The 27,135-nt window shown below is 39.8% G+C and overlaps 1 protein-coding gene across 2 annotated transcripts; it reads right to left on the reverse strand.

Annotated features, from left to right (window-relative positions):
* Nucleotides 1–1,529: 1,529 nt before the first annotated feature.
* On the reverse strand, nt 1,530–27,135 carry GPR63 (G protein-coupled receptor 63). Of its 2 annotated transcripts, XM_032184961.1 has the most exons (5): nt 26,961–27,135; nt 10,633–10,718; nt 7,601–7,682; nt 6,826–6,903; nt 1,530–3,420 (listed from the first exon to the last, which is right to left on the reverse strand). In XM_032184961.1, the coding sequence occupies exon 5, from the start codon at nt 3,274–3,276 to the stop codon at nt 2,017–2,019; it is 1,260 nt and encodes a 419-aa protein (XP_032040852.1). In that variant the 5' UTR covers nt 3,277–3,420; nt 6,826–6,903; nt 7,601–7,682; nt 10,633–10,718; nt 26,961–27,135; the 3' UTR covers nt 1,530–2,016. The 2 variants fall into 2 exon arrangements, with proteins under 2 accessions (XP_032040852.1, XP_032040853.1); XM_032184962.1 differs by lacking the exon at nt 7,601–7,682.

Here is a 27,135-nt window from a genome sequence, read left to right on the forward strand (position 1 = left end):
CAAGCCTTTTTTTGTTAAAAAATGAAATTACTAAAATTCAGAATCATTTCTTTTATTCTCATAAAATGTAAAAATTGCCAACACTTTTACCAATAATTGTCAATGAGAGGAACAGAAATTACAGTTTAAGTAGTTCTTCACTGAAGACTTGAATAAAATCTGTGCTAGAAACGCTTAGCTGGCCTCCAGAAGCACGCAGTCCCTGGACATCCATGCAGTACAGAGCATTTCCTTCATACACTCAGTTCAGAATTCATGCAGCAATAGATAAAATTGCTCCTATTTGCTCTTCAGGAACAAGAACAATGAAGAGGCCCCATGCTTTGGAGTACTGAAAGACAGCTGGAACCAAGAGGAGCCCAACCCCTAGCCCTGGTTGACAAGTTCGTTGTGCCTTATTCCTCCTGTATCCCATCACAGACAGCCCCAAAAACCTGCTGCAAGAACACACAAGTTCTGCAAGCATTCTTCCCTAGCCTCAGAAAAACTGGGGATCTCACTTCAAAGCCCAAACCTAATTCTTATTTTTACTTGCCTCTCATTAAATATTTATTTAGCTGATTGAAAAAAAAAAATCTGAGCCTGGATTGCTGCGGTCAAGGAAGACGTTTGTCTTTCTACTTTCCAGGCAGGTATCAAGACAGCCTGGTACTAGTAAAAGGGTGGTTTGGCATTTCAGGGGGAGAACCTGATGCCTAATGCATGAGAACAGTAGAGCAAACCCTTGAAGTAGCAGCCACTACAGAAGGAAAGGGGCAAAGAAAAATTAATGTAAAGAAGTCTCGAGGGTAAAAGGGGAACTTTACTCCATCCCTAGCAAACTTTGCTGGCCAACTGTTATTCATTATTATGAGATTATGATTTCAACCTAACACTTAAACTGGAAAACAAGCAATTAGGATTTTTGTCCCCCACAGTTGTTCCTATGTAGGCTACATAGGCTTCCCCTGCTATCCCTAATTCTATCCCAATGAACACCTTATAGCATGATTTCAGCCATATAGAGCATACCTAGCCTTAAATGATCTTCATGCAGAAACAGCATTATACCAACGTACTGTGAACTGAAAGCACAGTCACAATTTCTTATAGCTTTTCAGGCATGTCATTAGGCTTGGATAGCATCTAACAACCTCAGGTAACCACACCACAGCTACCCTTTCCCCCTCCAACAATTTTCAAGTGAACTCCCCTTTTCTAAATCTTTTGTTAGCCTAAACCTCAGGATACGATATTTCCATCGCTTTCTTTCCTTCTTCCAACTCCCCTCAGAAATAAGCAGAAAATGCTATTTTTGATCAGTCATTTGAAAAACATCAAATCTATGACTGTAATTGTAGCTATACCAACATAAATTGCCCTCCTAGAGCTTACATGGGACTTTCATTGAAATTCACCAATATAACAAATAATAACAACAATAATACCCCTTCAATACAGAACAAAATATTCCAATGAACAAATTCTATAGCAATTTCTTTAAAGTGCACAAAAATATTTGTGGAAATATTAAAAAATAAAAAAAGTTTTATAGTGTCACCACCAAAACTTCTGAAATATTGTTAAAATTAAATAGAAGTTATCTAATGAGACTTTTTGGCTCTAATATATTGGCAGACAGCAGCAACATTTTTCAGAAAAATTACACCAACCGAATATACCGTATCTTAGCAGCATAAAAAATCCCTACAATTAGATGCAATTGCAGGTCTAGTAAGCATAAACCTGACAAAATGTTACAAATGCAATTTTTGTTTAAAAGAATGGATTTCCATGGAATCCTAGAGGTAACATTTGTTATTTTGTGTAGATTTTATTCTGGTAGTAAACCCAACTATAACCGATCACATCCCCTCCCTCTGTCTTTCCTCCCAAAATTGCACAGAAAATTTAATCAAGTTATAAGATATGGCCACACCGAAGAAGCCATATGAAACAAAAACAAAAATCAACCTAAAGCCTAAAAACAAATAATCCCAGAAAATAACAATCAATCATTGTCATACAACTGCAGCTTTACACTACAGACCGATGCTCTCCACACACATAGATGGCACTAGGTCGAATGCGCCGCCTTGTATGGCCAGGTAGCTGTGGCAAAAACTTGAAGTATTTGGGCATCAAGTCTAAGCATGCATCATGAAACTTCTTAATCCTCCAGTAGTAAATCAGTGGATTCAGTGCAGACTTGAGGTAGCAGAGCCAAAGGAGCCAAGTGCTTATCTCAAAAAAGTTGTGCTTGTAGTAGAAGTGGCTGTTGAATGTGGCAATAAGGCTGTAAGTGGTGAAGGGTGCCCAACAGACTATGAAGACAAGGAACAAAATCAAGATGGTCGTGAAGGCACGAGTTTTAAAGCTCATATCAATATTCATCTGAAAAGGTCTCTGTAAGCTCATGAGACCAAGTTTGCTGGCCTGGCTGAGACATATGCTATCAGGGTGGCTATGGATACGAACTGCATTGTGGCGGACGGTGTTGAGTATGCCCATAAAAGAATACAACATTACCAGGAATGGAATAAAAAAGGAAATTAGCAAGATAACTATCACATACGCTCGGTAACCTGGGTTGGTAGAGTAGCCAAAAACACACTGAGGTGCTCTCGAGGGTATCTGCAGATTAGGATTCCCTACTGACAACGGAAAAGCAACAACAAAGGATGCTGCCCAGGAAATCACAATTAGAATCTTTGCACGGTATGGGTTCAGTTTATCTTGCCTCTGCACTATGATAAGAAATCGGTCAATGCTAATAATAAGAAGAATGGCTACCCCCTCTATGACAAAAAGCCAGAAAAACATGGCAGAGACTCTGCAGAATATATCCCCAAAAATCCACTGAGTGGTAATGATTGTTATCAAAGCAAAAGGCATGTTCAGCACTGCCAGCAGCATGTCTGCAAAAGCCAGGCTTGCTAAGAGAATGTTAATCGCAGATCGCATAGCTGCCTTCTGGTAGACCATGAGGCAGACAACAAAGTTTCCAAGGAAAGAAACCAATAGGATAAATATCATAGCAGCAGAAAGAATGATCTGGAGTGGCAAACTCAAGCTCCTGAAAATTTCTTGTGATGGCAGGATAGCTGTAGCATTTACCAGAAAAGTACTTCTCTCAGTGGTTAGCACGGCACCTGAACTATATCTCAATGGCTGTGTTGTGCCACTACGAAGCAAGAAATGTGGAGTAGTAAAATTCGTGTAGGCGTTTTCATAAACAATAAAAGTAGCATTTGAGGTCCCAGGACTGGCCAATGTCAACATTGCTGAGAAAACCATTGCTTCAGGAAGAATGAAAGCACAACCAGAGGTCTTCAAGGCATTTCAGCTTGTTCAGGCAGTATCTTATTCCTGGTCATTTACCAAATCAGAGTTCAACATCCGAAAGCATCAAAGTTCTTAAATTCATGTCAGTATTTCCATCTGCAAAAAATAAAAAATAAAGAAACAAAATATGGTTCTCTAAAATCAATGTGAAGCAAATGATCACTTGCTTTCCTCAGCGACGAAAGTATCCTTACAATTTAAGCTTTGCAAAGCTTTACACTTCAGACTGATATTTTGCTTATGAACCCATGCCAGGGTCTAGCACTATTTGGTACTTTTCTTAAAGATCCTGCTCCTGTAGCCTTGCTGATACTGTACAATACTCTGACTCACCATGCTTCTCTCTACTATAACCAGGACTGGAAATCTTGCGTTCAAAACCAAAACTTTACTGATGAAGAGTGAATAATTCAAATCAATATAATCATAGATCATCCAGGTTGAAAAAGACCTTCAACATCAAGTCCAACCAGCAACCTGACCTAATGAGTCCCATCACCAAACCCTTGGTGCCACATCAGCACATCTCTTAAAAACCTCCAGGCAAGAGAACTCCACCACTTCCCTAGGCAGTCTGTTCCGATGCCTGACCACCCTCCCCATGAAGAAAGCCTTCCTGATACCCAACCTAAACCTCCCCTGCCACAATTTGAGGCCATTTCCTCATATGCTATAGCACCTGTCACCTGAAAAAAGAGACTGACACTCTCCTTGCTGTAGCCTCCTTTCAGGTAGTTATAGAGAGTAATGAGGTTTCCCCTCAACCTCCTCTTCTCCCAACTAAACAGCCCCAGTTCCCTCAGATGTTGCTCATAACTTTTTTTTTTCTAGTCCCTTCACCAGCTTCATTGCTCTTCTCTGCACACACTGGGCCTGCTCAGCATCATTCTTGTAATGAGGGGCCCAAACGGGACATGACATTTGAGGTGCAGGCTCACCAATACTGCATGCAAGGTTGGCCTTTTGGTCTCCTGGACACACTGCTGGCTCATGCTCTCTTCCCCAGGCCTATACTGCTGCATGGGGTTATGACCCAAGTGCAGGACCCGGTACCTACCCTTCTTGAATGTCATTCGATTGGACTTGGCCTACCCAGATCCCTCTGCAAAGCCTTCCTACCCTCAAGCAGATGGACAGCCCCACCTGACTGTGATCATTGCATTGTCTGTGATCTTACTGAGGGTGCACTCAATCCCCTCATCAAGATTGTTCATAAAAACATTGACCAAAACTGGCCGAAGTACTGAGCTCTGGGGAATGCCACTGGTGACAGGCCACCAACTGCACTGAACTCCATTTGTTATGACTGAACCCAGCCATCCAGCCGGTTCTTCACCCAACAAACTGTACACCTGTCCAAGCCATAAGCAGCCAGTTTCTCCAGGAGAATGCTGTGGTAAACAGTGTCAAACTCTTTACTAAAATCCAGGTAAAACAACATCCACAGCCTTTCTCTCAAGTTGGTCATTTTGAAGGAGGTGATTTTAGTCAGGCAGGACCTGCTTTTCATAAACCTATGCTGGCTGCTTCTGATAATTCGTCTGCCCTGTATGTGCTGTGTGATGACATTCAAGATGATCTGCTCCATAACCTTCCCTGGTACTGAGGTCAGACTGACAAGTCTGTAGTTCCTTGGATCCTCTATCTTTAAAGAATATTTATTTAAATCTCATAGCCAACTTCATGATTTTGTTTTGAAATCACCTACAGCTGGAAACATTACTAGTATTTCCAAATAACTTAGGTAGTACCAGTATCACCTATCTGCCTGTTTGGTAGGCACTGAAAAGCTTACCTATCTGAGCTACACTACACATTATAGAATCCCTTGTTCTAAGTCAGTCAGCAGCAGCAGATGCCTCAGGAAAGAAAAAATACATGTAAAACATCCTAACCTGTTATTTATTATCAAATAACATGTCCACAGGACTGAAGTATTTCTCAATTTGTTTCATACAGTGACTGACTCATATCAATGTGCAGGAAACTAACTCTTCTTTAGTTGCTACAATCCTGCCCCCCACAGCAAGAGTTCCTGTTTTCACTGGTCTAGCCATGTATTTGTTAATTCATTTTGCTATTCCACATAATTTAACTGTTCACGTCCTCTTTTTCCCTGTAAATCTAATCCTTAGACATTATGCTGAACTCCCTTCCTCATTGTTATGCTGACAGAATGCAACATTTCCTTTTTGAATTTACACATACTGTCTTAGGTATTTATCAGATATTCACTGTTCTTACCAACAAAATGCAGAAGAGCTGAGAGCTGTCTCCCCCTTTCAGTGCTAGCTCTTCACAGAACTCCTCCTCTCTATCTTGGACTATTAATTTAAGCATCCACAGAGTACTCTGGCATCTAATCAAGCTGGAGAACAGAAGGACTATGCCTTTTTTAAAAATGGATCACCACAGCCAGAAACATAAAGTGGGATTCATCTCATTCAATCTGGATGACAGTAGCAGCCACTTCAGGCTGTTTTCATGTTTTTAGTCAGATGAAGGATATAGACATCTACAGAGGGCAATCTATCTCCTCTTCCTCTGCACACTGTGACAAGTTTGTGCTACTAACTTGAGATGCCTGTGTCTAATAACACAAATCCCACCCATAGTATCTATGCAGGTTCTGGTTGGTACAAACACTGGGCACTAATGAAGGGAGGAAAAAACACTTAAGAAATTACACAAGAACCATATGCTTCAAGGAGGATCAAAAGCGTACTCTTCCCAGAATAATATTTCACTAGTAAAGGAATGAACTGTAAGGCAAGCCTAATGTACATGCTCAGGATGGACAACTTTTTGTGACTCAAATGCAAGGTTGCTCAGGATGCTGACAAGAATTCATCAAGAACACCAACATTTTGGCCTGCTCGTCTAATTCCATAGCAAAGCTATTCCTTTCCCATTTTCATGCTTATGATCACTAGATGATTTCCAGGGCCAGACAGCCTTTGTTTGTTTGTTTGTTTTTTAAAAGACAAACTATTAATCTGTCTCTCTTCATTTCCAGCAGAACCATGAAGAGGTATTATTATAAGCATGTTAATTTCATTGTGTCATACATATTCCATTTTTTAGAGGTCTTCCTGCTGCAATAGAAAAAAATATTATCATCATTTTCTACTTTACCCTATTACATTTCAACAATTGTTAAACTCAGCAAGAATATACCGAAGCATGTAAACTGACATTTTGTAAAAACATCATTCATTCTAGATTTTACTTTTCTCTCCTTTTTCTTTCATTTTATTTTATGAAACTTTCTGTAGAAGAGTTTCTAATGTTACTTATAAGCTAAAGCATAAATAGTAGATAAAACTTTTTTGTTTGTTTTTGTTGGTTGTTGGTTTTTAGTTCTGGTCTTTATAAACCTTCTGTTTACTACTCTTCTTTAAGATATTTGTTAGAACAAACTCCATAAACAACAGCAGAAAGTTAAAACAGCTTTCCAGGACAGATAACCACAAATTTCAGCAACGAACTAGAAAAACTCACCTGAAGTTCCACAGAGGCTTATGACTCCACAAGCCAAGAACACTGAAGAGGGGAAGAAGCTGTAGTGTTCTGCCGGGACTGTAAAAGAGCAGAAATTCAACAAATACTTCTGGATTTAAAATCATGGAGAACCGAAAATGAGATCCCCAGGGCAGTATCTTTTAGAGCTCTGTGAGCAACAAAACAGCAAAGGTAACTTTTGCATTTCTGTTTTTGACAAGGTTTCTCCACCAAGGCTCTAAAAGAAACTAATCTGCACTTGGATAAATGTAAAACCTCTCACAGATAATAATCAGTTTAAAATAGTAAACAAAAGGAGGAACAGTTAGTTTCTCAATAGAAAAAGGTCAGTGGAAAGATTCTACAAAGAAAAACTACACTGGGGTTCAAGCAGTTTGACATATGGAAAGAAGAGGGAAATGTGAATTCATGACATTTACTGATGATGAACATGAACTGTTTTTCAGAGCAATCTAATAAAAACAAAGGTCAACTATAAAGAGGTACAGAGGGATCTCATGATACTTAATGACAAGGTAATAAACTACCAGATAAAATTCAGTGTTGCTAGAGGTAAAGCTGTGCATGTGTAGAAAAACAGGGCTATCTGCACAGTAACAGATGCTAAACAAACTATTACCATCCAGAAGAAAAACAGATTTTCAACTGATGGTACTCTGCTCTAAGAAAACTAAACCAAGTGTTCAGAACTGTTAGTAAAGCAACAAAGAAAGGCAGGAGCTATCTACATACAATATATATTTATATACACTACCTGCTACAATACACATCCATGGCACCTCTTATCTTCAGTGCTATGTTCAATTCTGCTTCATCTGATCTCCATTCAAAAGTGACTGAAAAAAGGTATCACATAAGTCTACCCTAAGAGAAAAAAATAACTAGAAGCATTCATGTTCCAAGGCAAAGTATCGAAGTTTTACAAAATGCTGCTTTATCATGAATTGTCCTTCTAAACTGAAGGAAGGAAACAAGGGGAGAAAGAGCAAAAGTGGTCTGCATCCTTAGTTTAGCCAAGAAGATTGTGCTATCCTGTATTTCTCAAGCCAGCACTGCCCGGTATACAACAAAGGATGAACAGGTGTCTGTAGACTGTTCCTAAAAAATGTGACTATGAAAAATAATCTCTTGTATGCTCCCTCACCATTCCAGCTCCCTAAGCAAACTGCTACATCCTATTTTGCGACTATCTCAAGCTGCTGCCTGGACCCTGCCAAATGCTTTCAGTGGGAAGCGAGTGTCAGCCATTCAGTTGTTATGAAAGTCATCAGACGTATCTTCGGTTTGAGAACAATAAACAAGCTGTCATCCGCTTTTGTGAAGACAATACCTAACCTAAGAAGAGGACTGAAGTCTTTAGATTCCAGATAGAAAGAAACTGAGTGCTGCTCATGTGCTCACTGCTTCCTGATGGTTTCTAGGCAGCACCTTCCTCTGTTTATCAGTCTGATGTATGAAATCTCTCCATGCATTACACAGCAAATCTCCATACTTAAACGTGCTTTCAAGTTGTACTTATCTAACCTGCAGGCATGCTAGTTATGGCCTTTCTTGGCTATTCTTTGTAAAAGTCATTAGCATTTCAGCCAACAAACTCAAAAGGACCCCCTCTGTAAGCAGTCATACATTTATTTATTTTTTTATTCACAAGGCTTTTACCATGAACATTCACATGATTATTAAACATGCACCTTGTGTTTCTTTTCTCATGCATACCTCTTCCTACCCTCTCAAATTTCCCCAAAATTATGTAAGGATAGAAATTTCAAATGAAAGAAAAGGACCAATAGGATAACTTCAGAGCAATTTCATTTCAGTCCTCACTTGTTCTCTGAGAAAGACAGATCCTGTAATTTCAAAGGCAGTCATTGCTGAACAGCAATCACGTACCTTGTAAAAAGAAGACCATGCTCTGGTAGTTTAAATAGGTAAGCTTTTTGATGGTGAAAGTGCTCAAGCAAGGGGCAGGTACCTTTTATCACAGCATTCTCACTTTTGGAACATGTACTCTCACCAATTCTTTTCACATGCAAAAAAGCATCACATAATCACTTTTTTCCATTTCTGTACTGAAAATTACTGGGTATGCACATTTTCTCTCAAGCAAGGTTCTCACTCATATGCAACTTTCTTTTTATAGAACATAATAGACACAACTATTTCAATGAAGTACACACTTAAAGCTAAATACCACAAAAATTTCATTCATCAAATATGATGAACTGCTAGAACTATGGTGTCTGTTTTTAACAGCTTTTGAAGCTAAAAGGTAAATAATTTCCGTTCAAAATCTGGATAGTATGCTCAATCAGAAATAAAAGATTCTATCTCATATGCAAAGACAACATCTGTCAAAACCGGTAACTCCAACACAGCCAAAACAGGGAACTTTTTACTTGTGAAAACAGTACCATCATAGCAGTTGTGTTTGATGCAGATCAGAACATGCTATGAACTGCTGTCAAAATGTCCAGTCATTTACTAAATTAACTTTATGTGCTAAAAGCAAGCATTTTTTCAGTACTGTCTAGTACCAAGGTTTGTACCAAAAGTACCAAGGCCCAGCATGCAGAAGCCATCATTCTTCAGAAACTTGAAGCTCACAGTGCCTGAAATGGTGAATCTAGTTCTTGGGAGTATTTTAAATGGTCACAAATGGGAACCTGCTGTATTTTTTAAAGCTGACATTATTTTGAAGTAAAACTGCAAAAACAGTTTATGCAGCATAACCATAAAAAAGCAGAATACCCTTTTGGGAAGACAAATAAAGTCAAGAGCACGTATGAGGGTCATGGGCTTACTTTGTCTTTGAAAAAAATATTTTGACAGAAAATACTCAAGTATGCACTTTCTGACACCCTGTTATTGAACAAGGCAGCCTGGGACATATTCCTGCTTCAATATGAGTTGAACATTTTTTCCTGTGCCATTAAGTAGAGGCAGCAACATATTGCAGTGGAATCCTTTCTGCTAAAGCCAATACAAAGAATGAGTCAGAGCACAAATCAGCAGGGACAATGTTCTCTTACTCACCTAACTGTTCCTCCTGAAAGGAACCAGCAGTTTGCAGTTTTAATACCTATTTACATATCCTAAATTGAAACTAATCAACTACACTGCATGAGTAGATGACCCACAAAACTACTCACAAGAAGCGTTAGTTTAATTTAGGAAATTTTCCTTTCTTCCACTGTATAAACGTTACTGTGGCAATTTTCAAAGGAAAGTATGGTGGGGAACAGCCACCTCTGCTTTGGGTCATTAAATACAACTAATTGCCCTCTTGAGGATATTTATTTCTATCTTAAATTCAGAGAGCCATTAACTGTCAAGAAATGCCAGCCATGCGAGTCGTTATTACTATTCGAAACCATAAACATGCAAAATGTAATTAATAATTTTATATTCTTAGCTCTTGGGAAAAATCATGTTTTTGATTTGTAGATCATGTGAAAGGACTTCTGCACTTCTAGATTCATTTCTAGTACTGACACAGTATTCCCCCAACTCTTAGCTTTTCCAGTACTTCAACAGTCATATTAACCATACATATGTTGAAAAGCTAACTTAATACCGTAGCACCTAGATGAATGGCAAACCCTGAAAATATTATTGAAAACATACTCTTTTAGTTTATATCTCTGCATAATTAACAGAAAACTAGCACACTGGAAGCTTCCTAAATGCTTTGGTTCCTGAATTTTAGGAGTGGAACCTTTGAGTATATATGTAATCACTACACATCAGTTTCACAAATTAAAAAAAAAAAAAAAAAAAAAAGCATACCAATCCATAGAGTCTCCCACAAAGAACAGGAATCGAAAGTCATCCTGTGCTGTCCTGTTCAGCAAAGCATTCCTCTTCCAAATAACCTGTCCAAAAAAACAAAAAACACCACAAAGATTGATTACATATTTACACACAAAGCAGAACAAGATTAGAAAGAAGAGCAACACTTTTTCCTGTAATAGAACTTTATTTTTTTTTTTATTTGGAGAAGTAGAATACGCTGTGTCTCCCAATGAAATACAGATCACATCTCCATATCTTGCAGAAGGTACAGAACTTAGGAAGGATAGTTTCATTATTCCAATGAGATCCTCAACTCTCTTAACTGTGTAGAATTAAAATTTTACCATTTAATACCAAGATATTCCACGATTAGAGTGGCATCTTGTTTTAGATCTCATACAGATGCATAGGATTAATTTGGAAACAAGAGCAAAGAAATTAGCTGCCGTTAAGCCTTATTCAATCTGCTAAACTACATGCTTAGTCTAAAACATGAGGAACCTGATGTTGAGACCTCCAAAGCCTCTCAGAAGAAATATCATTTAAATTCACAGGGTGCTACTGCATGTCACAAAGAAGCTGAGTAAATTTTCCAATGGCACAGATAATGGCATAGCTATATCAGAAAAACAAAAGGCAAGAAAACAAGTCTGGAGAGGAAGAATGAAGATGAACAAGAAATAAGAACAAAAGGATCTCAGCGCTTCCTTTATATGCTCTACTACCAGTCAATCACCAGCTATCATCAGCCTCAAGTAGTTAAAATCATTTCTGTAAAGTGGGCTACCACAGCTAAAAACCTGCATCTTCTATCGTGACATACCTGTTGTTAATTCAGATCACCAATTTTCAATGTAGTTTCTCTACATATACCCAGAAGGAAGCTAGAAAATGTCAGGGAGCCTTGAAAGCTGAGTATATGCCATACCAAAAGATCCCAATATGTATAAATATTGTTTATATATAAAAATCAAAAGAACAAAGATATGGGACACCAATACTTTCGTATGCTACAAAAAGACTACACAACTTTCCATTTCTTTCAAAACTTCTCCTCCCCATTGGAGCAAAAGACGCAGGATCCTTCACAAACAAGCATCTTAAATAAATGCTGTACACGGGGGTTGGACGACAAGCCAGACCATGAGTTTACACTGACCTTCAAAGGAAAAAGAAGTTGTACTTTAAGACCCCTCATAATCTCCTGCTTCCTTCAGCAATTTGAGTGCTAAATTTCTGTATGTGCAACCAACTTAACAGGGACTTCAAACATCCAAAACATAAAGCCTGATTTGCCAGATTGGCACTTGCTGAGAAATCTGCCTTCTGCAGAACAAACTCATTATCTAGCCACAATGGAAGTCAGCATCTGAAAGATTTCCCTGACAAGCTATTAATATAAAATTATTTTACGTTCGCACAAAATTTGATCTTACTTTTATTCCACAGAACAATGTGGAAAGGAAAAAAAGGGGGGGGGGGGATTTAATTATGTATAAAAGAGAGAAAATGCAACCATGAGATTATTTTTCACCACCCAGTTTGTTCCCTGTTTAGTGAGATAAGGATCACGAACTGTTAATCTTCCCTTTTAGTCTTTCTGAAGAGTCAAAAGTGAATAGCTTTGCCAGCAGGGAGAAGACTGCCAGGAACCTGGATGGACCGAATACAGCAACAACCTGCCAGATCTTCCCACCAGACAAGCACATCTTCTGGCATAAGACTCATCTCTTCTCTCTACTTCTGTGTTTACAGAAGGTATTTCCAACTCTCATTAAAAGCACCTCTAAAACCAATTTTGAGAAGCATCCAAAATATCACCATAAATGCCTTCCATTTCAAGCTTCCAAGCAGGGGAAAAAGTAAAGTAAAATTTAGAAAAGTTTTCCAGATTAAGTAGCCTGATGAACTTGCTCTTACCTGGGCAAGATGCTTTGGGTAGTTTTCTGTTGGCAGTCAGCGGTTAACACTGTTTCCAAATGACATTCCTTTTTTCCCCTCCCATTTTAAGTGATTAGTCAGGCTTTTTTAGTGTTTTTTTTTAAAGTGAACAGAGAGGAAAAACTCTGTAATCTTACACAGTCCCTCAACGGATTTAAGTGCAGTGATTCCAGTACCTGCAGAGTTCTACTCTAGGAATTACCACCTCTATGAGATCAGCATTTAAAGCTGGTAGCACTACTGAAAGGCCAGTCCTCACTTCTTTATCATTCCTGAGCCCAGCTCCCCAGTCCTGAAGCATGCGGATTGATCTGGACTAACACAGACCCTAGCAAGCATATCAAACAGCTTCACATTTCTAGCCTGAAGATGTAGCAATACACAGATCGAGGCATAAGACCACAGCCTAGATTTGTGTGTATACTAACAGGTTCTTACTAGAGAGCACATTCAAGACAGAGCTGTGCCATCAGCAAGAGCTGTGCAAAACTTGTAAACACTGATGATCTTAGAGGAATTTGCATCTTACCAGGTCTAATTCAGTTCTCCAAGCCAGGAACTGCCATTTCCAAAGAACTGAAATGGCAGAACCAAAAGCACAGAGATCTAAGACATCATTAAACTTGTTTCCCATGAGCGTTTGGATTATATTAAAGACTTTGCAACAGGTTAGAGAAGGCCTCAAAACTGTTGTTTTCAGTATGCCATTGCTTTTCAGGTGAGTCATAACTTTTGACATGTACTTTACTGACAAGTCTCTAAATTCAGTTGCACCTCATGGTCACTTAAAAGAAAGTTTTCTTAACATTTTCTTGTGGTTTTAATTCAAACCTTGATGCAAAATAAACTTAAGCGCTGAAAGCTTCCTTTCTCCGCCAAAAGGTCAGGCTATCAAAAGATTGCAGTTAAGTAAAAAAAAAAAAAAAAAAAAAAAAAAAAAAAAAAGCCTTCTTCAAGTCATGAAAACAGTTGTCCTAAGACTATTTTGGCTTTTCAACTACAACAACTTCTGCAGTATAATCTCTAATTGAAAGGAAGATTGATGTTTCATCTTCATTTACCTTAGAGACATAAAGGTTCCCTGTCTTAAATTGCTCACACCTCCTTTGCAGTGCCCCAGTACACGCAGGACACTGTTGCACTCAGTTCTGCTAGCAGGAGAAAATGGATTTCCTTATTTGTTTTGGTAACAGCCATTAGCACACACTTTTACCAAATCCTAAAGGCTTACAAAATTAGCGTTTTGAAAACAGTAACCCGATCACCAACAGTATTTGATGCTGATGCAATTTATTAAGTTCTCTCTCCCACAAAAATATACTTAGTTTTTAAATAAAATGAATTCAATGAAAATTCATCTTTTTATTGAAAGATGCAGAGACAGTAGTGTCAAAGTGATTGATATGACTGAAAAAACGTTACCAAGTTTGTACCCGCTTTACACTGTGCTGCCCATACTGCAGTTTGGGTTAGTTCCCGGAGCAAAAGGGTCAGCCGTGATTATGCTTTTCCCACAGGAATTCAGCTCATGCTACAGCCAAACTCTGATGCCGCCCAAGAGCCCTGCTGCTGTAATACAGATGTTACAGATCTTGCTTCTTGGCTCATAGAGAAGACGTGTTAGTAGCAAGTTCAATGAGGTGACCGCATTTCAGTAACAGAAATGTTGCTGCTTGCAGCATCCTGCTCTGAGAGCACTCAAACTCAGTCAGAATAAGATTCAGCTGAAAACTAAAACCAGATTTAGTTTATATGCATATTTAAGTATTTTTATATTACTTCTGTGTGTATGTATACACATGCATCTTTGATAGTTATTAACATCTCTATTCACCCAAACCAAAAAATGCTTAACACAACAAAATGCTCTAATAGTGGTTTGTGTATTTTTCCAGATATACCCTATAATTTGTTGTGGTAGTCTAATTTAGTCTATTAAAGCAGTTACATATTAGACCATTATCTTATTTTCCCTAAAATAGAATCAGACTAAAATTCTTAACTATTTTTAAACCACATCATCCGATTGTTTTAATGGCTTCAGAGTCATTTTTGTCCAGTCAGCTGAAATAACCCTTTCAAGACAGCACATTTACCTCTGAGAAACAATCCTAGTTAGAAATCAGTCAACTCCATTCATATTACAGATCTGAAAAATTGTTAAATTTAGAGTTCCCATTTGGACAGCTCTCAGGGTGAGATGACATATTACAGATATTCAAATCCTGTGCAATACAGGCACAAACAATTTCTATACAGATGTGACAGGCAGGGCTTGGAAGCACTCCATGTATCATGAACAAATTTAATTTTAAAAAATATATATATCTACAAGCCAAAAATATCTAAATGAGCTGATGCAGTGGTTTTGTTTTTTAAATAACAATGCGAAGCAAGCAGATATGCTTATCTATTGAACAATTCAAATCCTTTGTAGCAACAACCTCTAAGTATCTTATAATTCCTTGTTACAAATAACTTTACAGATAACTGAGTGACTTTTTTAATACTCAGTGGTTTTGTGTTACTTAATAACTGTTAAACTTTACACCAAAACAGTTGTCTCACTGGATTTAGTTACAGCAGTTCCCAGTCAACATACCTCCATGGAAAAGCCCCTTAAGAAATTAAAGTGAGGGATTTTTACACTTTTTTTTTTTTTTTTTTGTTAATAAGTAATAATAAACTACATAGAGAAGTATTACCTCACAAGGCAGGAGTTACACATTAAGTTATGTTGTCTTCTGCTTTGCTAGCTCAAGATCTTATTTCTCTACTTAACCGAAAGCTGTTTAAGTACGGTCAATTAACTCATTTAGCAAATAATATCAAAGTGTTTCTTCAGTTACACATAAGTTTAGTTAGTTTCTTTTTCAATCTGATCCTGACAAAATACTGCATGGAATTTATCTTGCACCTAAGATAACTCTAAATAGAGCAATAAGCCTAAGACATAATTTCTAATTTGATTGTGACTACTCAGAAACTGCTCACAAATTCAAACCAAGAGACCTGTAGCAATTTTTTAAAACTCCAAAACCCACTAACAAAATTATGGGCAAGATGTATGGGGAAAAAAAAAATGTAATGACATCCATCAAGAGAGACCAGGAAATGATATTCTGGCCTTTGTGCTATACATAAATCTCTTTATAATCCCTAAAATGTCATTCATGTTGGAATTAACATTATTCAGACATCAAAAAGATTGAAAAGGATGCATATAAAATCAGAAGTGACGCTCCTCCTACACCTCCAAGACAAAAAAAAAATAAATAAAAGAATCTAAACTACTGTGAAAGGTAATTTTAAGGGATTCTGTACCAGGATGCTACAGAAGGTATCACGACTGTCAATTTACATGTAATTTTTCTGCCTTCCTCTGGAACTGATTTAAAGTAAGTATTTTTGTCAGATCTTATTTCTCTCAGAAAGACTTTCCTGCTCCAGATGTAATAGTGAAGTTGCTATTAGCAGCTCTCCAGTTCTCAGAGCTGGCTAAAAATAACTTTTGTAGAAGTTTTTGCTCATCAAATCATCATTGTTTTTCCATTTAAATTTTTGTTGAATTTAACATATTTCTACAAAATCTAATAAAAGCCCAAACTGTTTGCTACACATCATCATTCTGTTTACACAAGAAAAGATTCACTTTAACGAGACTTGTTCCAGCATACCTTTATACTTTATGGTACTTTTACTTTAGTTCTCATCCAAGCTGAACCAACTAAGAGCCACAATTAATCCTTCAGGGCAGTTTCATCTGGCTTGCTGTCTTCTTCCTACTATCTTGCATCCTAAAGGCACTTTGCAACACCAGTTAAGGTGATCCACAGCATGCTCCTTGCTGCTAGCTTTCTCACAGGTCCTAGGGCTCCTTCCACCACACAAGAGGCAAACAAGTTAGCAGGAGATGAGAAAAGTTTCCAGGAAGAGGCAGTGGATCCTTCAGGGAGCAAACATGGACAGGAATAATTAATCTGGCTCAATGCTAAAGCCCCTCAGAAAAGGCATAATTAAAGAGGAAAAGTCATGCTCTACATTCTTCGATAGCTGGATTCTGTTCCTGGCTCCTGATTGCAGTGATAAGGCAGTGATGGGTACTGATCCACACGTAGACTGATGGCACTCCCATCAATGCAATAAATCCAGTCATACGACAACCAGGCAGGGAAAGGCTCCAGTGTACTCAGTGCCATCTCCCCAGTGACCTCTGCTGCCCACCTGGCTGAAGAGACCAGACACTCTCCTCTCCAGTGTCCTCTAAATAACAGTTTTAACACTGCAGGCTGAAGAGGTTTAGTACTGCTGGAACACTGACTCATTTTCCGGAATGTGTTTTATTGCAAACAATTTCATTTCAATTCAGAAAACATAGAATGGTAATTCTACCAACCACATGTATATACTTTAAATCCTTTCTCAGCCTTCCATTTCCTATTTAGTTCACAAACCATCTTTGCTTGGCAAGTTCTTGTAGTTTTTAGTCTTACGATGAGCTTTTCAGATCTCCACTTTTCATTACAGAAATACTTAATACAAATTTCTGAATCTCTACAGACTCAACCAGTGCCTGCTCACCTCCCAGACCTCTTATTTTTCTTCTTTTTAAGCAAAAACAGCTTGTAAAACACTTACATGCTTTCCCATCCTGAATAGAAATGCAACATAAATGTCTGAGTAAAGATATAACCACTTACTTAAATGCTTTATCCATGTATGCACAGGATACAACTTCAAAACAGCAGAGCAGGCTCTCACTAGTTTTTTTTTTTTTGCTGCCCTTTGCTACCAACCTACCAAACAACAGTTTTTTTTGAAAGTGGGTACAAGTCTAAACACATCCTGTCTGGATGCAGATTGTTCCTTACTCTTATCTTGAACCATGGCTCACACGCTGCTGAGAAAGTGGGTACCACTGGCTACCCAAGTATTTCAGAGCTTCCGATCTCATCAGGCTCGCAAGGAAAGGAATTTAACTGCAGGAACACAAGGCACTTAAGAGTAAAGCAAGCAACATGAAAAAAGCACAAGGATCTAAAGTTACTGACTCTTCAGTTACCACCTTGGTTAAGTGGGAGGGGAAAGACCAGCATCCCATTATATCCTTTTAAAAGTGTGAGGTCTGCAAGTATTGCAGGCTATTCAGAACTTCTCCGGCCCTCCCCTTGTCCAGTCAGTCCATCTCACCAATGGCAGTGGTTGCCCAGTAAAATATACATGCTTTATAACTTATACATGAAGTTCCAGATTTGTAACTTCTTCAGGTCCACAGCAGCTCCGCTTTTTCCTAAGTACTTGGCATAATCTCATCTTATTTCATAGTCCCAGTTTTTCAGGAGGACCGTGCTGCTGCCAGGTCTTTCTTAGATCATTATCTACCTGCAAAGTAGTAGTTTTAATGATTATTTTAGGATCTACTTTACTGTACAGCTTTTGTCCATTTTCTAATTTTAGTAGCAACTTTTTGTTCAGTGACCCACACACCAGGTGGTCTGAGTGGGAATTTAAGGCACCTTTTGTAAATACTAATAAAGCGATGAAAATTAACGAAGCGTAAAACGCAGGAAATTAACTTCTCATCGCCCCAATTTATCTACCCACCTAAATGAGTTTAAAATACCAGCTTCGAGCAGTCTGATGTTCTAGGGACACTCAGCTGCCACTTCATTTATAGTCTGTTTCCTTAGCAACACTATAATCCATCTGGCTGCAGAAAGCTCCATTCCTAAACCATATCCTCCTGCACACCGGAAATAGCCTCAGAAGCATTCAGATTTTAAATAGCACCCAGTCATCATGATTAGCGAGCATATAAATGAAGCCAAAAGGCAGTAACGTTCTTAAAACACACACACACAACTCTCCATGCTCAAGCTTGAGTAAGTGATTCACCTACTGAGAGTGTACACAGGCTTTCAGCTTCCAGGTGTTACAACAGCATCCCTTCCTTAGCACTTCCTCAGCAAAGCTGCTGAAGACCCAAGTCCCTTGCTATGAGAAAGAGAAACCTTGCATGCCTTCTTCCAGCAAGTGTCAGAAGTGGGAACATCTCCCTCATCTTTGTGCCACCAGGCCCAGCTAGAGGATTCTGAAGGAGCCTGTGTACAAGGTCAGTATGTTCTCTTCAGACTTTTCTATCAGAAGTAATATGAAAGGCCTGGATGCAATATTGTTGACAGCAACCAAAAAAAAAACAGGGAAAGCTAATCACATTACAAAGGATAGCTACTTGTCTTAAAATACTTATCCTTCAGGATTTATTTAGTTATTTATTTTATTTTTGCATCTAGAACTACGACTATCATTTATAAACACTATAAATAAGAATCTAGTCCCCAACAGCAGCATTAACTCATTGTTAGGAACCCAAGAATGATAAATATGCATTTTTCCACCATTTTCACAGCGTAATAGCAATGCAACCTGTGTCACACACTCTCTAAACCCTCTTTGTGGTGGGAAAAGCACATCCAAAGGAGCACCCTATGCTGACTGGTCTCTTCTGGGAGCAGAATTGGTTGTGGTTCTCTGTTGCTTGCAGGTTTACTTTAGTATGCATGTTACATATTTGCAGCATTTATGTCAGAGACTATGTCAGCACGGGTGTCTTGTATTAGAAGCAGAAAGTGCTGTCCAGCTGTGTGATGATCCTTAGTGCGTTCCACAGCCTCAGGCTAGCCCACAAAACAGCTCCTATCTCATGTGGCTCCAGCTCATCCCTAATCTGTGACTCAAGACAAGCCTTTCTCACAGTGTTTTTTCCAGCGCTCGCTGAAGTAATTTGCTATGTGTAGTCACCCCCAAACCTTTAGATAAGATACAAATATTCAGGAGAGCCAGTTCTGAGATTGGAAGGTAACTAGAAGTTCAGCTTGGCTACACCAGTGCAAAGATGAAACGAATACCTACCGCCAGGGCATCTTCCCCCAGGACGAAGGGACACAACTTTAAATAGCAGAATGCACCTCACATGCATACCATTTGCACAAATTTAGCAACACCAACCTGCAAATGAAATTCAGCTCTAACCTAGCAGGCAAGCTCATCGTTTACATACACAGAGGGAACTTCTCCATTGCCTACATCTCACAAAGGCTCACCAATGGTGAGCTGAGGGGCTCTAACCCACAAAATGGTTTTGCCACACTGTGAACCATTTCAGCGACAAGGCTTTTGCAGCTTTGCCTGCCCACACCATGTTGTGGTGGCAGAACACAAGTCCACATTGCCTGATCTGCTGACAACCACCAAAGAGAGATTTCTCTTTCATATATCAGGACTCTCCATCGGCGAGGAGCCAAGCAGTGCTTTTCACTGCTATTCACTGGTTTGCATTCCTATAGGAATACTTAACACAGAATCCAGACTCCCAGTGCTTCCCTTGAAGAAGACTGCAGCAGGGCTATACTTCCATGAGTTCTTCTTATGGGAAATCTGACTGGAAGAGTAACTGCAAGTTCAATCCCACCTGACTGCTGATTACAACCAACGTTTCCTAGATGCTTTGATGGTGCCTGGTTCCGAGACAGAACAAAACAGGGCTGACTGTCAGACAGACGCAATGCTAGCTCTTCCTTGCTTTCCTCCCATGTGAGGGAAGAAATTGGTCAAATACCCAAACATCACTCTAAAATCACTTATGTATTCAAACACTTCTGTGCTACATGAGCGATCAGAACTTCTCAGGAGATGGTCTATTAATCATACATTAACTGACAGATACGGTTGATTAAACTCTTTCTTAGAATATGTTTTCAAAATGCACATAATCTTTTCAAATATGTAGATAACAACTCTTTGAAACAGTTAGGGCCTAGCTTTGTAGCAGTCCCCAGACTGAGCAGCAAACTGGGCAGGCCTTTGGGCAGCATCTGGCAACTGCCTTACATGCTCAGCAGTACAAATCCCCAGCTCACGATCTTAGGGTGCTCTACTCCCTCAGCAGTGTTTGCTTCTCCCCCAGCCCCCATTTCCTTCCTACTAGACTGATCTCACCTAATTTCAACAGAGCTCTGAAGTAATCACATCAGCTTGGTCCGCAATCAGACAGAACATGAATTTCTGGAACGCTAAATTCATCTAAACTAAAACAGATAGCCGAAACAATAATCTTGTTTCTTAAGAATGCTGTGTATGAATGCCCCGTCTTTATGTTTCTCCATCTGTCTGCATGCGTCTGTACTGTCTGAACCAACTGCCTCAGATGTATGCTTCTGCGCAACAGCTGCATAATGCTTGATAGGTGCATGCCTCCCAGGAACAGAGAGCCTTTGAGAACAGCAGGGAAACCTGAGGGAATAATATAGGGAGTACAATCTCTGCCTTGCTGGTGATAGCTAGAAGCACGTCACCACACAGCCAACGTGCTGTGGGGATGCTTTTTCAAGTCTATCATTTGTGGTGGCTGTGAACCACACGTGTAATCCAGCTCGTTTGGATCTAGCAGTGTAACAGCAGAAGTGCTATTACCTGAGACTTTACGCTTTGATATTTCTAGAAAAGATGTATGCAGCCCAAACTTGCTTTCTTATCAAAACAAAGGGAACAGGGAGGGAAAAGGCTCTGAACTTCCCTCAGCCAGAGCTCTCAGCCCCATCCCTGTGCTCACATAACAACTGCGATGGAAATTTCTTATGGCAGATGTCCTGATACCAGTACAGCATAGTACAACCTCTGCCTGTTATAAATACTCCAAATGTGTTATTGTGAGTCAGCATTAAATATTGCCAAATTCGTTTCAAATGCCACCTCCTTATCATAAATGACACACTTGGAGCCTGAGCAGACACACTGAAGATGTGGTAGTGTGAAGGATGGAATTAATTTCTCAGCTCTATCGACTCACAAACCCTTCAAATCAGAGATAAGGCAAGAGGTGGGAGGCCCCATTGCTACTCAGTTCATTTTGCACCGAAAATAAAGAGGTAGCTTCTCTCCAGGCCACACAAAAACTTGTCCAGAGTACTCAATATGAGCATACAAAGGTCTGGGGTACCAGTGAGTACTTCTGAGGAAAAGCAAATGCAAACTTACTCTTTTAATGTTTGATGGCGCATCTTCAGGTAGACGTTGGTTGTACGAAGGTACAGGTTCCAACAAAGGTTGGAATTTGGTTTGGAGGTTTTTACTTTGTGACATAAAAAGATTTTGGTAGTAATGGGAAGCACAGTAAACATGGATACAGATAGTTTGAAATAATATCTGCCTTTAGAATTAATACAAAATATAAAGGCTATGCACATAGACTTACTGATAGAGCAATCAGAAGATCACAAACACATTATGTGCATCTACTTTAAAACACATCCACAAAAAGCATGCAAGGCTCCAAAAATGTTTCAAGAAAATTCAGAAGTGACAACTGACAGAAGATTCTAAATCTAAATGAACAAGTAATAAAAGGCTTGTTGGAATAACATCTACTGAAGATACGAATTTAATCAGCACATAATATCATGTGTTTTCAAATTACTTTTCAAGTCTGACAAAAAAAAAAGTAATCTATTTTTCACAAGATATTACACCTTCTTTTCTATCATTACACACAATGAAACTTGTACAATCCTTTGAAAGGGATAATTTTGTGAATTATACTACTGATGCAGAAAACTTGCATCGGTAACTATTTCTAAGTAGTATCTTGTATCATATTTAAGATAGCTTTAGAAAGACAGAAGTATTATTTTGTAACTTGAATTAAAAATACACTTTCTCCCTATCTGTTGCAAAGTTTTCCCCTCATTTTCAAAGCAACGCAAACCCAACATCCTCTGTTTGTGAAGTTTTTCCTGTAAATCTGCATCTAACACAGCACTGTTCTTAAAATGCAGAGACAACTTGCACAAAACAGTATGGTCATGAAGATAACATATTGCTCCTGAAGAACAGAGATAACCCTGCCATAGAAGCATGCATTAACATTAATTATTACACATTCAGGATTGTAAATAAGGCATTTGACCGTATATTGAATAATGACAAGAAAATTAAGAACCGCAAAGGTGCTCATTAAGAATTAACGTTGTGTAAACGTAGCTGTTCTAAAAGGTGGACAGCAAGGCTAGAAGAGCCATCAGAACTCTCAGCACACTAAGCAGACACACAGAGAGTATAATTCAACCATAGGTGGGATAAAACACTTTCTGGACAAGCTTATTTTTCTCCATTGACCATACAGGTGCCTGGAAGGCTCGTTAAAACTATCTCAGAGTTGCCATAGTCCACAGATTATTCCCAGCTTCCCCTGAAAGCTAGCCTGTTGTTACTGGGTTTCAATTTGCTGTGCAGGAGTCCATAAATCTAATGAGGTTGAAAAAACAAACAAACAAACAAAAAAAAAAAAACAACCACAGTACAAGCTAGCTAGCTTTTAGAAGCTCATGTTGAAGACTTAGATTTACCTCCTAAAGCACCAGCATCCATTCACTGCCCACAGTGACGCAAGCACCTGCTGGAAATACAATGCATGCTCACGTGGGAGAAAGAAATTAGAAACTTCAAGGAGACTAGAGGGCTGCAAACTAGATTAGGATGAAATACTCTAACTGCCCAATTAAAATGACCAGCAACCAGATATTATATATGAAATCAACCAAGGGAAGAATCTGGCAGAAAAACACAGCAAGCAGCTGGCCAACAAGACAGCCCAGAAGAAACAGGGCAGTAAGGGTAAAATATTGTGGGGAAAACAACAGTAAATTCACCAGACAGCATTGCCCTGCAGACAACAGAACAGGAACCACACCCCAAAGTTTTGCCATTCTCCTCAGGTCAGCAATATTATATAAAAATTGAGAGATACCATGGGATAATTGAGATACTCATCTTTATTACCCATGTATATAGCATTCTATTTCCCTTCATTATTAATCCATGCATGAATCAAAAACGACTGCTTAAAGCTCAGCTAGTTAAAGCCTGAACTGGCATCTACAGGTTCTAAATCTGCCAAGAACATAGGAAGTGATTGTAGCTATCCCACAAAAAAATAAAAATAAAAAAAAAAATACACACCCATAAACAATGTTAAAAAAATAAGCACTACTAAGGTTTGAAAGTCAGCCTCTCAGAACTTGAGAAGTAACAGTTATGGAAATCTAATTAAACACCACGACAGAGCCTTTAATTACATGACTAAATACTATTTACCCACACACAATCCAACTTCCTTCAGAAGGCCCAGCACATGTGTTCTCCACAATTATTGCATGTTACCATGTCGTATTTAATCAACGCAGTTCAAAGCTCGCATTAGTAACTCCAAGGAGGAGAAAATCAAGGAAGGGATGCAAAAATCATCTGCTAATTTTGGCTGCCTGATTTTAAATGGTAAATGCTCTGAAAAAAAATGTATCCTAGATAGTATAAAGCATAGCTCCCAAAGCCCACATCACCAACACTTCATAGCTTTAAATTTTCAAACACTTATGTGCTTATGTGGTCTGAACAACGTTCTTTTAAACACGGCTAGTGTATAATCTACATCTAGATTGAGGTAAATTAGGTTACAGTTATGCAAGAGATTTCTCTAAGTGCCATTCAAACCAGTGGGGGGACTCCAACACTTCAACACATGCCTCAGTGTAAATATCTTACTGAATCACTGCTTCTACACAGAGGGCGAAGAAAAGGAAAGCTTGCCTTTCTCCTAAAGTGCATGTTGAAATGTCTTAATGTTGAGATTAATATTTTGTAAATTTCCATTCAAATGGAATTGAATGGAATTTCACTGAGACCTCACCTTAAACAACTTGTTTGGGAAAGTACTTTAAAGTATATACCAAGTCCCATCGCAACATGTGCGGTTTAGGTAATATTTAAGCACTATCCACAACTGAAAATGAGGCAACTGAACTATTTTCCTACTTAACTTTGAACTGCGCTACCAGCTAGATTAGCAAAAAACAGCTGCTAGCTGCAAATACACAGAAAAAATACACCTTTCTATTAAAGTATTTGATAAGTCTACGAGAGGCAGTGCAACCTGACAGATCCGTTTTCTGCCTGAGATTCTAATTCTAGGTTCTGTGACTGAGAGTCCTTACATGAGTAGTCACTCTTTCTCTTGCCTCACTTTCCTAACTTGTAACAATTAAATTTAATATCTTTTAGATTTGTTTGGAAAATTATTCATGAGACTATTACATAAGATTACCAAGACATATCAATACCCCCAAATCAAGCACAGCATAAAATACAACACTTCTACTAGCACCATTTCATTACTGAACCAAACTATGAGATACTGTAACACTGTGAACAAAACCACACATTTACAGAATGCTACAAACTACGCAGGCTTTGTTTGTAATTGCAGTGAAACAACAACAACAAAAAGAGACAGCAAGCATGTCCAGGGTCCACAAGATTGATTTTAAATATCCAGTCTAACACTTTTAACAGGCTAGTAATCTCTCCAGGCATCTAAAAGTAAATAATCTTTAGAGCATTTTAGAAAGATTTTAGAAAGTTACTTGCTCTGATCCTTTTAGCAAAGTGATTAGGAATACATCTGAACTACATGCCGTGGATGCACTGACAGCTGGCCACTGGGACGGCTCACGGGCACGTGCTGTCCCAAAGAACGGTCCCAGACAAGCAGAAGGAAGCTGTGTAGGCCTTGCTCCTGCCCTGACCACCCTTCCCTTTGGAGCAAGTGGGAAGGCCGCCCAGCCTGCACCTACTCCCTCTGCACCCACCCACACAAGTAGAGGAAGAAGCAGCCCTGGCAGTTTTCTGCAGAAAAGTGGAGTTTTATAGTGCCCAAGTTCCTGGATGCAGGCAAGTTAGATCACGGTGACTGAGCACAGAGTTAAGAGAAACTACTTCCAGTGTTACCAACAGCCTAAGCCCACACCAGCAAACCCAACAATGCCAGGAACCATCCCTGGGAGATGCAGCTTACTCGGTCACGCCGAGTGCCCAACTGCTACAGGCCAGCATGGCGTGTTTCTTGCACAGGCCACCACAGCTCCCCCATGCAATTCTTGGGCATGACTTGGGCTCAGCGCAGCCCAGGGAACAGCCACAACCACTTGCTTGTATTCAGCAGCCCTGTTCAGGAAGGTAGCAGAGGCGAGCAGCAGTGACAAGGGTGACTGGCTTCAGGACCAGAGAACAACCACGGGTACATTTAATTAACTGGGAGAGTAACGGAGGTAGCATCTCCGAGCTCTATCTGCCGTTACTCTTGGAGAATAATTTTAAATGTCACATACCATTAAGTACACGAAAATTATCTACATATCATAGTACACAAGAATTAAAAATGAGCTCATCTTGGCTTGTTCCTGTTTCTTCAGCTTGTTCCCTGCATGTGATCTACTGACATCCACAGCCTCCTCTTATTTTCTTCCATTTAACAAACAAAAAAAAAGTTCTATACATTTGATACGTACTCATACAGTAAGGCCACCCCCTAACAAATAAGTCATGCAAAACAGCGTAAGAAGCCGGGTTTCTGAGGGATGATCATCTGGCAGTAAATATTTCTAACGAAAGTTATTTAGAAATTATAATCCTACTAATTACCAGTCATTACCAAATCTGCTTCTGTAGACGAAAAATATAATTACAAGTGAATCAATTATGTTATTCTGGAAACTTGGCTACGGCAGTGTTGGCAAATACATTTTCACAACAGGTAACAGCACAAAAACAACAGTAAAAATACATTTGAGGGCTGTCAGCAGACAGCTGCTCAGTGTAAGTAATACTCTCTGAAACATCTTTGCAGTTTCAGGTAGCTAGAAACAGTCTGTTTAACCTGTACGAAGCTGTCCCTTTCACAATCGAGTTCGATAACAATTTTGTTTAGGCATCCTCTTGGGCACGGACCGTAACCCCACTCAGGCCATTTGGGCTGTGCGTGTCACTACCACCTGCCTCTGCACGCACATCCCATTTTCCTCAAAAAGTGTTTTTACTGTTAGCGAGGAAAACTTCATCGCACGCTTTAACTACTTCATCCTGCGCTGTATGGTGACTTTTAGAAGCGAAGCATGCAGAAGACCTCGCTGAAAAGAGCGCACTCGTTGCAAAATAGCTGGTACATGAAGCCAGGCGCTTCTTCTTGCCACAGGAGCGCCTCCCGCAGCGGGAGCACCATGCGCCTACGGGACACCGGCCACGCCAGCGGCGGGTCCCGGCTGATCGCAGACTTTTGCGCGATTAGGACGGGAAGGCGACACCCGGCAGCTCCCCGCCGCCCCGGGCAGGACAGGGCAGGGCGAGGCCAGCTCCCGGCGGCCGGCACCGGGCCGGAAACGCCGCTCCCGCCGTGCCGAGGCCCCGCCGCCGCCGCCGCCCTGCCGGGGGACCTCCACCGGGCCCCCGCTGCGCCCCCCAGGGAGGGCAGAGCCCCCCTCGCCTCGCCTCACCTCGCAGCGTGGCCGGCGCCCTGCGGAGCCCCGGCCTGAGCCCATCCCTGCGGGAAGTTCCCTGCCATCGCGGCGGCCGGGGGGAACAAAAGCTTCGAAGCCGGCAGGAGGAGGAGGGAGAGGAGGAGGAGGAAGGGCAGCGCAGGCAGCAGAGTGAGGGGCATCGCTCGCCCGC

The sequence above is a fragment of the Aythya fuligula genome, chromosome 3, assembly GCF_009819795.1.
Source record: "Aythya fuligula isolate bAytFul2 chromosome 3, bAytFul2.pri, whole genome shotgun sequence".
NCBI classification, from domain to species: Eukaryota; Metazoa; Chordata; class Aves; order Anseriformes; family Anatidae; genus Aythya; species Aythya fuligula.